General features: G+C 35.4%; 2 protein-coding genes across 3 annotated transcripts; both read right to left on the reverse strand.

Annotated features, from left to right (window-relative positions):
- Positions 1-92: 92 nt before the first annotated feature.
- Positions 93-6,009, reverse strand: LOC103959923. Its single transcript, XM_009372303.3, has 11 exons — positions 5,217-6,009; positions 4,704-4,806; positions 3,346-3,359; positions 3,007-3,225; positions 2,313-2,384; positions 1,600-1,686; positions 1,374-1,412; positions 1,087-1,191; positions 827-992; positions 486-595; positions 93-393 (listed from the first exon to the last, which is right to left on the reverse strand). Exons 1-11 carry the CDS (start codon positions 5,469-5,471, stop codon positions 307-309), a joined length of 1,257 nt encoding a protein of 418 aa, XP_009370578.1. The 5' UTR covers positions 5,472-6,009; the 3' UTR covers positions 93-306.
- A 724-nt stretch (positions 6,010-6,733) lies between these two features.
- Positions 6,734-11,476, reverse strand: LOC103959919 (NAC domain-containing protein 86). Of its 2 annotated transcripts, none has more exons than XM_048574469.1 (7): positions 11,346-11,476; positions 10,952-11,216; positions 9,184-9,461; positions 8,713-9,069; positions 8,037-8,498; positions 7,747-7,834; positions 6,734-7,648 (listed from the first exon to the last, which is right to left on the reverse strand). In XM_048574469.1, exons 2-7 carry the CDS (start codon positions 11,106-11,108, stop codon positions 6,909-6,911), a joined length of 2,082 nt encoding a protein of 693 aa, XP_048430426.1. In that variant the 5' UTR covers positions 11,109-11,216; positions 11,346-11,476; the 3' UTR covers positions 6,734-6,908. The 2 variants fall into 2 exon arrangements, with proteins under 2 accessions (XP_048430426.1, XP_018506050.1); XM_018650534.2 differs by having other exon boundaries at positions 9,178-9,461.
- Positions 11,477-13,337: the final 1,861 nt, after the last annotated feature.

A 13,337-nucleotide genomic window follows, 5' to 3' on the forward strand; every position in this document is an offset into this window, starting at 1 on the left:
GAGTGACCACAAAGATTAATGCACTAAAAACTGTAACTTACTCGTAGCACGCTGTGATTTAAAAAAAAAAAAAGCGTTTTACGTATACGAAGTGCTTGCAGAAAAACTAATACTAGTATTATGTGGGCCTTTGGCCATGTTACAATAACAGATTTAACAATGATATTTCAAGAAATTTAACCCTTCTATACCTTTGTACTTCTAAAAAAGTAATTGAACAAAGCAACAGAGCAGAAGAATGTCAAAAAACTTGTAGAAGGAAAATTCAACGGCCACTAATTGAAATAGAAAAATGCAACCAGTAAGTTATGCACAAGCTGGTAATGTAGGCTCCATTGCAGAGGAGATATCTCTGTCACACATTTCAGAAGTTATGTTTACAACCCCTTCATCCTGCATGTTCAGATGCTTAAATCTATGAGTTAAAAAAAAAAAAAAAAAAAAAAACAGTTTTATGTGATTTTATCAGACGATGATCTACGTACCTTTGCAATATTCCTGAAGTATGTTGTTGTATAATTTCCAGTAGGGAACAGTACTTCAAGGAGATCTGCTAAGACCAGTTGAGGCTGGGAGATTGCTCCATTGTACCAGTCTTTACATGTAAATACAGATACCAATTATGCACTATTTTTCAAGTATAAAAAATAATATTTCAACGATAACAAGGTATAGAAAATAATAATTCATTAAAATATAAAGCACACGGTGAAATTACTATTTCAATTGCTTAAGACCAAATCGTTATCCAATTTTAATTGCCTTAAAAAAAAAAAATCAACGTTAAATATAAAAAAGAACGCAATATATGTATAAAAACACTTACCAAGGGCAGTTGAGTTCTGAACTCTTTTATCGTATCTCCAAATGCTTTGGTTGGAGAGGAAAGCAAAACAAGAATGATCTTCCACGTTTATATTTTGCAGAAACGTTGAGGAATTGTACATAACTGGATCCCAAGTGTATGTTTCATCAATGACCACATCCACGGTCTACATGAAGAAATAAACTGAGGTAAGTATATTGTGACATGCGTAACTAGTTAGGGCTTGAGTGGTCATGATTAAATTTATACTGTGAACTCACACATAGGATGGCATGCAGTGCATCCAAATCGTCAGGACTAGAGATGTTGTAGGTATTCTTGTTGATAGAATCATCCACATTTTCACCAAATGCGTCTTCCACATACTGCATGTTCCAAAGTTGAACACACAAAGGTCAGTTAAAATAATTAAAATAGAAAATTAGATTTCATCTTTGATCAATAAAATGATTTTTGTTTTTATTCACATTAGGTTATATTTTTATGAGATTTTTGAACTTTAGTCCTTGAAAAAGATTGAATTTTAAAGAATTTGAAAATTACTGACCTTCAATTTGTATGTTTCCTTTGCAAAAGACCATGTATCCTGCAAAAATGAACTCCAATTAATTAATGTTATACGTAGAAGTATGCAAATTCCCTATTAATAATTTGACAATCTTCTCATGCAAGACTTTAATTCTTTCTTCCCAAACAACCAAGGTTTTCAATAGTGTTGGAGAACAAAAAGAGATTATTATTGCTCTCTGAAATTTTGTGTGCTTGCGACTAACATTATCGTACTCCATCCATGCTACTGTTGGTTTGAAAGATGTCCTGTTTTTCGCAAGTTTGGTTAAGCATTGATAATTCTGTGTAACCTGCATAATTTAAAAAAAAAAAAAAAATGATTTGTTAGTGCAAGCGTAAACATCATATTAACTTTTAATATATAATGACGATTACAATGGGAAGCAAGTTTGTAAGGCGGAGAGAATCCTGAAATAGGTTGCCATATTTCGGATTGTTCTTTGCAACTTGGGAACATGAAGTTGAAAACGCTAGTTGTGCTGCGGTGAATATGTATCCCCTTTACACACCTTGGGAATTGGTTTCACCCGAAGCATCAGACCAATGATCACCCATGATTTCTGTGTAGTGCCACAAAGACTTTTGGTGGTCCTATTGGTGCATACGATGATGGGGTCTTTGACTAGGGTGAAGTCGTAACAAGGTAGCTATTTTAATATTTATATTTTTTTTATCCTAATATATCTTAAGCTTATATATAGTTAGTAAAGTTCATTGTTTTACTTCTTAGGGTTTTCCTGCACGTTTAGAGCTTACAGAAAATATCTTGGTTTTTAGAAGTAAAAAATTAACGACCTATCATTTTAAAAGGAATATGAAAAACATAAGGAAATTGAAAGGATATGAAATATTTTTGCAGTGTACATACAGTGGTTTCTTATTGACTGTAAAAGAGAACGGTATTTATAATACTTACTGCATCATATACTTGATTTGCTCTGCTCTCAACGTTTGCAAACACTCCCAAGAACTTGATCCACTCTGCTCTCTATCAAGAACACAGAAAAATCAGATATTAGCATTTTACTGCTTTCTTTTCTTTCCTTGATTTGGGTATGTTGGCCTGCCCGCCCTCTTTTTCCTTCCTTGGAGTTTTTCTTAAGTGGATTTACCTGCATGAAGTTTTATTGGCCTGCCAACCCACTCGTTCATATTCGCTACAAATTTTATTGGATTGAAAGAAATATCGCTTAATTACTCTAAAAAAACCAAAAAAATTACATATGGACACATGAAATATCGCTTAATTACTCTAAATGATACCACAAAATTACATATAATTTTGAGGACAAACTAATTTCCATGATATATGCTTGAGAAAAGATATATAATCACCATGATAAATTGATAATGTTTGCTTTATTTAACATTAGTGTTTCTTTTGGCTTTTCTATTATCTCACCCTTTCCTATATAACTTAATAACAATGCCTATTTTTTCAACTATTATTCTTGCAAGTTTTTTTCTTAACATCTCTATTTGAGCGAGTGGGAGAATTAATTGTACTTAATTAGGATCTCATTTAACAAGATGAAGAGTAATACCATAGCATATATGAATCATAGGAAAACTTGAACATGTAATGTTACATACATACATGACGTGCTAACCTGCAAAGGGTTATCCTCTCCATAAGGAACAAAAGAGGCAAAATTGCAAGCCTGTGGTTGGTCAATGTTGGTAATGAAATGTGCTGCAAATTTTGCTACTTGTTCTGGCTCACCATTGGGAATCAAATCAATTTCTCCAGCTTCATACAATTTCAAAACACATTGAGAAGCCACAGAGTTTGATGTAATGCCCTTCAAGCTCCCTAGTAATCCCAGGAGCTGCATAACAAAATTAATATTGGTACAGAAAATAAAGCAAAAAGAACAAAAAATGAAATTGATACAAGATATTTAGAAATTGTATGTGAATTACGCCATATTGGAGCTGGCAATCCTCACCTCGAAAAAGGAAACTGCAATTTTACAAGAAGATGTTTAGAAAGGGATTAAAAGTTAGCTTGAATTAAGGACAAAAGATCATAAAATAGAAAAATGTGCAACAGAAAAAGGTTCCTGTAGAGTTGTAGGAAAAACTAGTTTATTGGTACCGTGGGGAACAAATTTCACACAAACGTATAACTACTATGGTGTCTCTACAACCAAAAAAGAAAAAAACAAATGAAACGTTGTCACACTGATGTGGTGTGAGCCAAAGGCTCTCCAATGCTTAAGTTAAGACTTGACTTTAGGAAGAAAGAATCTCATATTATAGGTTTCAAGGAAATGGTCATGCCTTTATATAGGGGTAGACATAGTTTTCAAGATGATTCATTAGGAAACGAGTTACGCTTCCCAAGTAGTTGGTTCAAACCCTCCGTAATCTCGCCCATTTAGCCAACTGTTGACCATGAGAGACGTGATGAGGTGCACCAATTAGGAGTCCCATTAGGGGCGACTCTTGACAACATCGATGCTCATAGCCTTTGTCTGAGCCATGATTATTGGGAATTTGGGATGGCTATCCCTCTTGCCTTATCCAGCATGGCTAACCTCGTTTCTGAATCCAACTAGTTCACGACTTTTGCGCTTTGTATGGCCCAATGTATCGTTTTACGTGAGTTCATCACGTGTAACGTGGAGAACACACTAGCCTGGTAAAGGAGTCATCTCTACCGGGCATGAACATGATTTACGGGGTGAAATCTCTTCCTCATGTTAATTTTCAACTCACATCCCACTCCCTCACTTTCTTAATATAGATTAGTATTTACTTACTCACTTTATGTGTTTGAACACATTTTTTTAGAAAATGAGAAGAAGAGAGGGAGGGGGAGAGAGAGAGAGAGAACGTGGGGGGTGGGGGGGGGGGAGTGGAAGGTTTTTTTTTTTTCGTTTTTTTATTTTTTTATTTTAAATATTAGAGATATTTTAACATCACATGTATGTAAGGTTTCAATAAAAAACAGCAAAATTTAAATCTGTGAAATCACATTATTGCCGATCATTTTTTTTTTTGTGATAAAAGACTAAATTGTCTTTTCACCCTCTTTTGATTGACAAAGAGGGTTTCATTAATTAATAGAGATAATATCGTTTTTCAAAAAAAAACAAAAAACAAAAAAAATAAAAATAAAAAACAAAAAAACCCAGACAAGGGTTAGGTGCTAGTTTAATTTTAGGAGTAATTTCATCATCCTTTACTTGCTTTAGTACAAGTGGCGTCCCCATACACACAATTTTCTTTAAATTTTCCCGTACACACAATATTATTTCGCTTTGATAGGGAAAAATACGGAGTCCGTAGCAATCAATAATACCTGGAAAATAATCGGCATCGATTGAATAATTTGATAATGGGATAACAAATGATTTGATCCTCGAGGTACAATATTTTGTCCTTGCTGCCATCCTTGTATTGTTCTGCATTTTATAAATTAAGGATATTGTTAGAGTAGATTCTTAACTATACGAGTATTTGTATTATAGAAAAATACGATATGAGAGCACTAAGTGCTGCTGAAACTCTATCACAAATGAATCAGTGTTGAACCATGGTTTCCAATTTCAATTATTTAAACACTTGTTCATTTCTGATTAGATTTTCAACGGTACTTGCTGCTCTTCTTTAAGCAGCAAAGCATGGTTCTTTTGCTAAGCAAATATAGAGAAGCTAAAATATATTTGGGAGTTTCTAAGTATGATTTCCAAGAAGTAAAACTATTTAATTAATTATATTCTTATGTATTCTGAAGAATGACAAATTAACCTGCAGCCCTCTGTAGTGCAGTAGTAGGGATGTATAGAGGCTTAGATGAAGAAGAAAAAGGTACCTGGATGAGAAGGTAGCTCTTGCCGTCAATGGAATTCTTGATGACTTTGAAAGTCTGTCCATAGTATATATGGAAATTAACTGCGTCTACCACCTTTGAAATATTGCCATTCACTTTCACAGGCGCTGTGGCTGCATTTGCTCCAATTATTCCATGGCAATCATAGCTAAAGAAAAGCCAGACCGCAACGAAGAAAGGGACGAACCTTTGCACCCAACTGCTCTTAAAACTATAAGAAGAAGAAGATGAAGCCATATGTATCTGCCGGCCACCAAACGAAACAACAAAGCAAACGTCTCTTCAAATTAACTAGCTTAGCTCTCTAGCCAGTCTCTATAGGTTGCTTGTGAATTAGCAGTCATTTAGAGCATGACATACTTGCTCTCAAGAAGTGCCCATTCATGTAGGTGGACTCCACATAATTATATTAGTTTTTATTTTTTATTTTGGTGTTAGAGAAGTATAGAAAATATACGACAAAATGGGAGGGACGAAGAATAATGGATGAATGATGATAGGAGGGAGTTACAAGAAATGGGTATCAAATACCATATAAAATGATAACTAATAACAAATTTGTTTCATTCATTCTTCTTCTCCCAAATCATTCGTACCATCATTTTTGTAAAACGTTTAGGGGAGGAGAGGCTACCCCATTCCAGAGCCAGCGCATATTACAAGCCTCTTTGAGGATTTACAGAGAGGGTCTTATTTTTAAATGGTCTTCATATATTTTCTCTCTATCTCTGAAAAATGAAAACTAAAAACTAAAACGAAAATATTACAAAACTACAAACTATAAATATAAGTAAAAGTAAGCTGGAATTGAATGATTCATATCCCTTCCATGTTCTATTAATCCTTCTAGTTTAGAATATGCTCTCATCACAATTCATGAGAGGGAAAGTCATGGGATGAACAATGACCTACCTATTACCTACTATGAAAATAGTGGATTGGCGGTGGCTTCAAATGACTATCTTGAATTGAGAACGTGAGTGTGAGTTGGCAGGATGTGTAGCACCCCAATTGTTAATTGGGAGGGACAGGACAGGATATATAGTAAGTGACCCGTGAACCATTATTTCTTGTTTTGTTGCATATGTATATTTGTCATCTTCTTTTCATCACTTTTGCTGCATGCTCTTTTTATCTTCCAACATATTCATCCACATGGTCATGTGCTCTGCAAAGATTTGTACTACACAACTCTCTCCACCATCTCCAATAGTGAAAATGTTCATGTGCTCTAGCAAGTAGCAACCCAACGAAATATATATTTAGTTTCCCAATGCCCCAAATGGGAACTGCCTTTCTTTTTCCGTTTAAAGTGTTCAACAAATTTTTAAAAAGTAGTATAGGGACTAGGAGGTCGAGGGAAATTTGTAAAATTTGTGTGGGGCTCAGTTTATCATTGAATTTTGTTGAGTTGCACTGCAAACTATTCAAAATTTACCATGAATTTTAATTACACGGTCAGAAACTATGCTCCCCTCTGGCATGATTAAGAAAGTAAATGGAAACCAGGAAATCTCTCTTAGTATAGATGGATAACAAATCTTACTTGATTTTGTGTCAATTTACAATACAAATTGTGAAGATATATATGAACTTATAGCTATGGGTTAGGCTGAATTGTCCCCTCTCCCAAACCGACAAACTATTGTTAGAACCGAAATAAAATGGTTGAGTTCAAGGGGAAATTATATTGTGGTTAGCCCACATGGTACCTAGAGCCAAAGAAACTGTGAGGAAAATCCCCATCTTCTTCAGAAACACACTACAACTATTCCCACCTCTTATATTAACCAAGCAAACCTTTTCTTTTTTGTTGCTCCACTTAATTAATCCAAGTCCCTTCTTCTTATTGCTAATTTCAGAATTGCCGTTTTCTTCCACACTAGTTGCAGTTGTAGTTCTGGTGAAGGCATCCATCAATTTCTCATCTTCCATATGTTGCCCAAGAGAGAAGATCATGTGCATCAATATAAGTGTAACTGCACAAACAAGAGTGCTTGCAATTTTCCTCCATGGCCTTGTTGATTTGGCAATTCCGTCGAACTTTTCCATCACAAGTTCCTTGGACCTCTCAAACAAAGAACCTCTATCCTCAGACTTTTTTTGCGCAACAACTCTCTCTACAAAAAAGTTCTGGCCGAAAACTGGGTTTAGATGGACCTTAACTGTTTGTGAAGGCATTAACTGGTGAAAGAATGTTTCAGCCACCTGCCGAGTTGAAACAAACATGCCGTGATTAACTTGAATTTCTTCGATGACTTCAAAGCTTGGAGAAGGCGAATAATCATCCATGTTTCCATCATGGAGGAAGTTCTCGTTCGGGTCTTCATTGATGAAACTAAGTGAGAAATCATCATCATTTGCCTCATTATCATTGAGTTCCTTGATTAAGCCACTATGATGCCCGGTTTCTCCTGCAATTGAATCTTTTGTTAGCCGAAAATAAAGAAGAATTGCAATAACCTAAGTGTAAACCTGAAAGATAATTAAGAAATACAAATCTTGCATATACCTTGAATCTCATACTGTTGCTCTTGTTCTTCCCTACGAAAAGATGAAATGTTTTCTATTGGAACTATCTTGTGTTCCTCCGTGAAACTCTATCCAATATCACAAGGGAGAATGTATATTAATATCAAGAAATAACAAATGAAGGTAATGCATTTAAATGGAAATCTAGCATTAGGGTTAGCAAGAGATCATTGAATTTTAGTCAAAGTGCATTTTCAAGAAGCTGGTTTTATGTTTTTATGCGCGCCAAGTATGATGGATGGTAAGTTGATAAGTTAAATTGTAATATACCTTCTCCAGATCTTTGTCTGACATTCCTATCCATCTTAGATTCTCGGCTGTATTGTCCATCCTAAAATCATCCTCCAGGTCTCCAATCTCGATTGACCGTGTATACGAATTTCCCCATGTTTTGTCATCCACATATCTCATAGAATTCATGTGACCAGTAATCTGATTATACTGAGCATCTCGGTCAACCATAAAGCTAAAGTCATTGGCTGGAGGAGCATAGTTTCCACCCCATGTCTGATCCACAAGATTACTGGATTGATTGATCATTTCTTGAGAAACATGTGCAACTGAGAGAATTTCCTGCAAAGCATCAGTTTCAGTATTTGTGGTGTCAGGTGCAGGGTTTGAGTATTGCATCGTTTTGAAGTCGGTGAGTCCAACTTGAGAGAAATCCTCCACTTCTAATGGAGGAAGTGAGAGTCGATGCTGCAGCCTTGCACATTCTAATGCAATATCAACCTGCAAGTAGGAAAATGTTGTGAGGAAAATAAACGAATAAAGGAAATGCATTTGTCCAAAAAAACTAGCGTGTATCTTTTGTTGAACTCTCAAACAGAATCATTATATTTGTTTCTTTTTACGCTTTAAGTTAGTAATTCATAACTTTTGTCTAACTGTGTAATAATTTCTCTATATAACTTTTCATATATATTAAAATGAAAATTAATAATACCTTAGATGGAGGGTAGGGAATGTTTCCATGAGTAGAAATATGAGAAAATGAGGACGAGCAATTAAAAGCGTCTTTCGATAAGAACTGTGTCCATTTTCCATCTCTTTTTCTACCCATGTCATCAAGTGAGTTTGTATGAACAAAGTTTGGTGATGAAGAGCATGCATTGTTCATTTGCATCGGATAACTTGAGCTCTCGAAATCTTCACATCTTCCTCCATCAGAATACAGTTCATTAACGCTAGATGAATGGTCACTGGTTAGCTGGTAACTAGTAGTACTTGTGCTACCATAATGCTCTCCTATCTTTGGCCCCGTTGCAGTCTTCTTAAAAATACGGCATAGCGCATATGCGTCCTGTACGAATGCATATATATGTTTCAAAAATCTGTAATTAATTGCATGAGGGTTTTTATTACCATGAAATTTCAAACTGTGAATTTTGAGAAAGAATTAGAAAAGAACCTGAACCTGCAAGCCTTGTGCAGTTTCGCACTCCCTCTCGTCGAGGCGATATTCATGCATAACCCAATCTGTTCGAATCCCATGTGGTGCCCTTCCTCTGTAATAAACTAGGGTTTTCTTCATGCCTACAGCACGCGTCTGAGAGTTTACCTTCCGATCCTTTCCCGTCGCCTTCCAATATCCGGCTTTAGTTGCACGATTAGTCCTCGATCCGTTAGGGTACTTCCGATCTCGCGGACTGAAGAAATACCACTCCAGATCTTTGCTAGGCAATAATGACTTTCCTATATACGGCAATATTTCAGTTTGTTTTAAATTGGTTACAGTGAGTAAGTTATTAAAGCCAGAGAAAGGAATGACTATAGGGGATCACATTTCATAATCAATGTGGTTACTGATTTGGTATGAAGTGTCAGGAAAATATAGTCTAAAATTGTGGTTTGTCCACCGTTACTCCCTAAAAAATAACAACAAAAATAATAACTATACCAACGACGACATAAGAAAGTACTAAGAAAACATTGTCATTTGGAGGAGATCGATTCTCTCTTACAATCAAGATATAGTCTCAATGACGGTACCTGACTAATAGATGTTTGTTACGTGTTTAAAAAATAAAGCATCCATACAATAAACGCTTCTCATATCATAAATTGGAGACAAAAACGTATATTTTCATTTGGAGTAGCAAGTGGATAAACATACAAGCAGTTGCATGGCTTAATTATCAACATATAATATTATCAATAATTAAGAACATTCTTTGTGGAAGCTTTAACATAACACTAAGACTGTATATGATTGTTCTTTTCAAGGCCTCCGTAGCCCAGAATCTAATCTTGGGAACACGTCACTCACAAGTTTAATTAATTAAGAACCAATAATGTAATAAAAGAATTTAAAGGGTTGTGAAGGAAGAAGTGCATGGAAAGCATTGCTTGGAACTCAATACCTATCGCACACAAAAAGCAATCCTTTTCTTTTTCCCTGCTAGCTTTTTTGACTTGGTTCTTTCTTTGTCTTACTACAAAACTTGGTGTTCACAACAGGAACCCTAAAGATCGAGGGACCGGTGTGTCGGTGGTTTTAAGTATTCTTTACACTCAATTTTTTTTTTATTATTAAAAACCCTAATGGATATTTAAAGGTTAAAAGTTCAGCATATTTGACTCACAAAAGTAAAGCAAGTATTTCATCATTAGTTACAAAAAAAAAAAAAAAAATAAATAAATAAACATGTACTTAATTCATTGTTAAGTATTCCGATACGAGCGTAGTTGAACACAAATAAAGGATAAGGGTGCCCAAAGAAGGCAAAAGATCGAATTCCTTTTTTACATAAAACATCGGTCATAATCAATTATTCAATTATGTTCGTGTTAATAATTTGGCACGAAACTGCTATGAACAAATTTATAAATAAGGGATTGTAGGAGAACTAACAATTTTAAAGACTAAAATGATGTTATTTCATCTGAAGCATTACATTAGGGGGTGGTGCAGCACTACTCTTGTTAACTTACGCACATGCCTCTCAATTTTCGAACATCGGATTGAATGAATTAATGAAGATCAATGACAGAAATTAACGGGAGGAATGTGAGAGATAAAAAGAGATGTGCTTGAACAAATTAACAAGCTAACACTTAAACAAAATAACGAAGGAAAGAATAAATATATAAATAGATAAGTAATTAATAAAACAATGAGAAAGAAAGGGAAAGAAGACAGTACTGGAAAAACAAATTATAAATACTGGTCAGAGGGAGTATACCTGGTAAGTCCCATGGCTCACACTTGTAGAGATCAACTTCAGGGATGACCTCTAATTCGATCTTACGGCCATTAATCTTTCTTTTGAGGTAGTAAGCAACTAATTCCTCATCTGTGGGATGGAACCTAAAACCAGGAGGCAATGAAACAGGAGCCATGTATACTATGGACCTTCTTCTTCTTCCTCTTAATTAAAATAAAAGGGCACAACTGTTAGTAGCTAGCTTGGATGACAAGCCTCCTCAACCAAAATCAAGAATTGCACCCTGCAATAATCAATCAGCCACAAAACCCTAGTTATTAGAGGATATTAGAAATTATGATTGGTACAACACTCGTATATACGTGTTACATATAATACTATCATACGTACGATTGTATACACGAAAACTAACCTTGGCTAAGCTAGGAGGAAGAAGAAGATATGAAGATCCAAAGCTGAGAGAGAGAGAGAGAGAGAGAGCGGTTGGAATGCGGGGATTGCTTGGGGTTTTGTTAATAAGAGAACAAAAAGGCAACGATGGAAAACGCAAGCAAATAAAGATGGGGAGGCTGCCACCCCCACCTGTTATATTTCCTCTCTCCAGATCTCTCTGTACTTTAACTTTACAGATTTGTTTTTCCTCAACCAATCAACATGCATGATTCCTCTCATCGTTCTTTACAAGCTTAATCCATCTCTCTCTCTCTCTCTCTCTCTCTCTTCTTTTTCTTTGTCGCTCTCCCTCCATTGATCCCATGCTTCGATCTTGTCCTTTCTTGGAACCTCTGCTCCACGTGGATGTGTCTTATTGGAGGCATTACAGGCCCTTTGTGCAAACAAGTATCTTTTCTTAACGAGAAACCGCGGAAACGAATTTCGGCGGCGTTGTAACTCAAGACTGTCCTTTTCACATGCTCGTCCCCACTCTCCCCACATTCCTTCATCTCTTTTTCTTCCTAATAAGAACCGATTACAAAATTAATCAGTATCTTCCTTTTGTCTTTTCTAGTCATTGGTATAAGCCAACCCAACTAACAGTTTTTGCTTTCCACTTTTATGCATATCACATGCTTCTTGTTTTCTTCTTATGTCGAAGATTAATTATTTATCACTTGACTTGACCCCTACAATTAACGAAACAGAAAATAGTATGTAGTTCTTCGTACTGCGTGGCAAAAAAGTACGTAATTCCGCTCATTGAGCGTGGTTACCAGGAGTAAGTGTTCACTAATTATAAAATGCCTCAAAGTGACAAAGGGTGAGGAATAGTGGTACGAAACCAAGGGAAACTTACATAGATGGCATGCAAGTATCCACCAATGCGTAGAATATGACTCTAAAAGACGGTAAAACCAACACCAAAAGGAGAAAAAACTTATCTCAAGAGACGGTAAAACCACACATAAAGAGGCGTATTACGGGTTGTCCCACAGAGAAAATGGAACCTTTGTCTTAGGGATTTAGGTTAGATGTTCATGTTCTAATAGAAAATTCAGTCATTAACTATTGAATCAAACTTTGTAAATATATTAGAATAAATGTTATGTACTACTATGGTTTAGTATGTAATTAATCATCTCCACTTGTAAATGGGAGGTCTTAAGTTTGACTTTCGTAATTATTATGGTTAAACCATTGTGTGACAACCAAAATCTTTCTGTAACTATATTGTTGTATTGAAAAAATTTATAGGTGAACTGGCCAAGAATCTCTTAGATGCATATATACGAAAATTCTCGCCGGCACATTTTTATTCACGAGTGTATGTACGATTGAGATTTAGTTAAATATCAAAAGTTCACAAATGAAAAAAATGTGTGAATGAGCAAAGCTTCTGCCATATATATAGAAGGCCACAAAAGAAATTACTCAACCCACAGTTAAAGGGTCCATGGTTCTTGCTTGACACCAAACAATGTGAAAATTTGAAAGTTTAAAATTTACAGTCTCATAAGATAGTAGTTCCATGTACATCCAAAAATGTCTATGAACACCCTTACTTTCTTGAAAACCAAAATTATTTTTTCTTTTTCTCTAGACACCCACAATTTTGTACAATAAGCTTAACCTTCTTTTAAACTCTGAAAAGTATATTGCCATTCCAACAAAAGTTTTCTGAAAACAATACGAAAATTTGCTGAGTGACCGCATCCATGAATCACGATCCGCCATGGCTGGCGGACTAAATCATCGGTGACCTCCGACTTGGGACCACAGTATTAACTGCTGCCACTTTTAATTTATTCAACACCCCCTCTCTCTTCTTCTATCTCACTTGATGTCCTTTGAATAAAAATGAAACTTTGAGTCGTAAGAAGAAACAGACATCAACTTCCTTCAAAAGCAAAATGAAAAGTCATAGAGTGAAAAACGACAGCAACAGCGTTCTTATAAATATAACCCC

The sequence above is a fragment of a genome, unplaced genomic scaffold (assembly GCF_019419815.1).
Source record: "Pyrus x bretschneideri cultivar Hongxiangsu unplaced genomic scaffold, Pyrus_bretschneideri_v1 Contig71, whole genome shotgun sequence".
Classification (NCBI taxonomy): domain Eukaryota; kingdom Viridiplantae; phylum Streptophyta; class Magnoliopsida; order Rosales; family Rosaceae; genus Pyrus; species Pyrus x bretschneideri.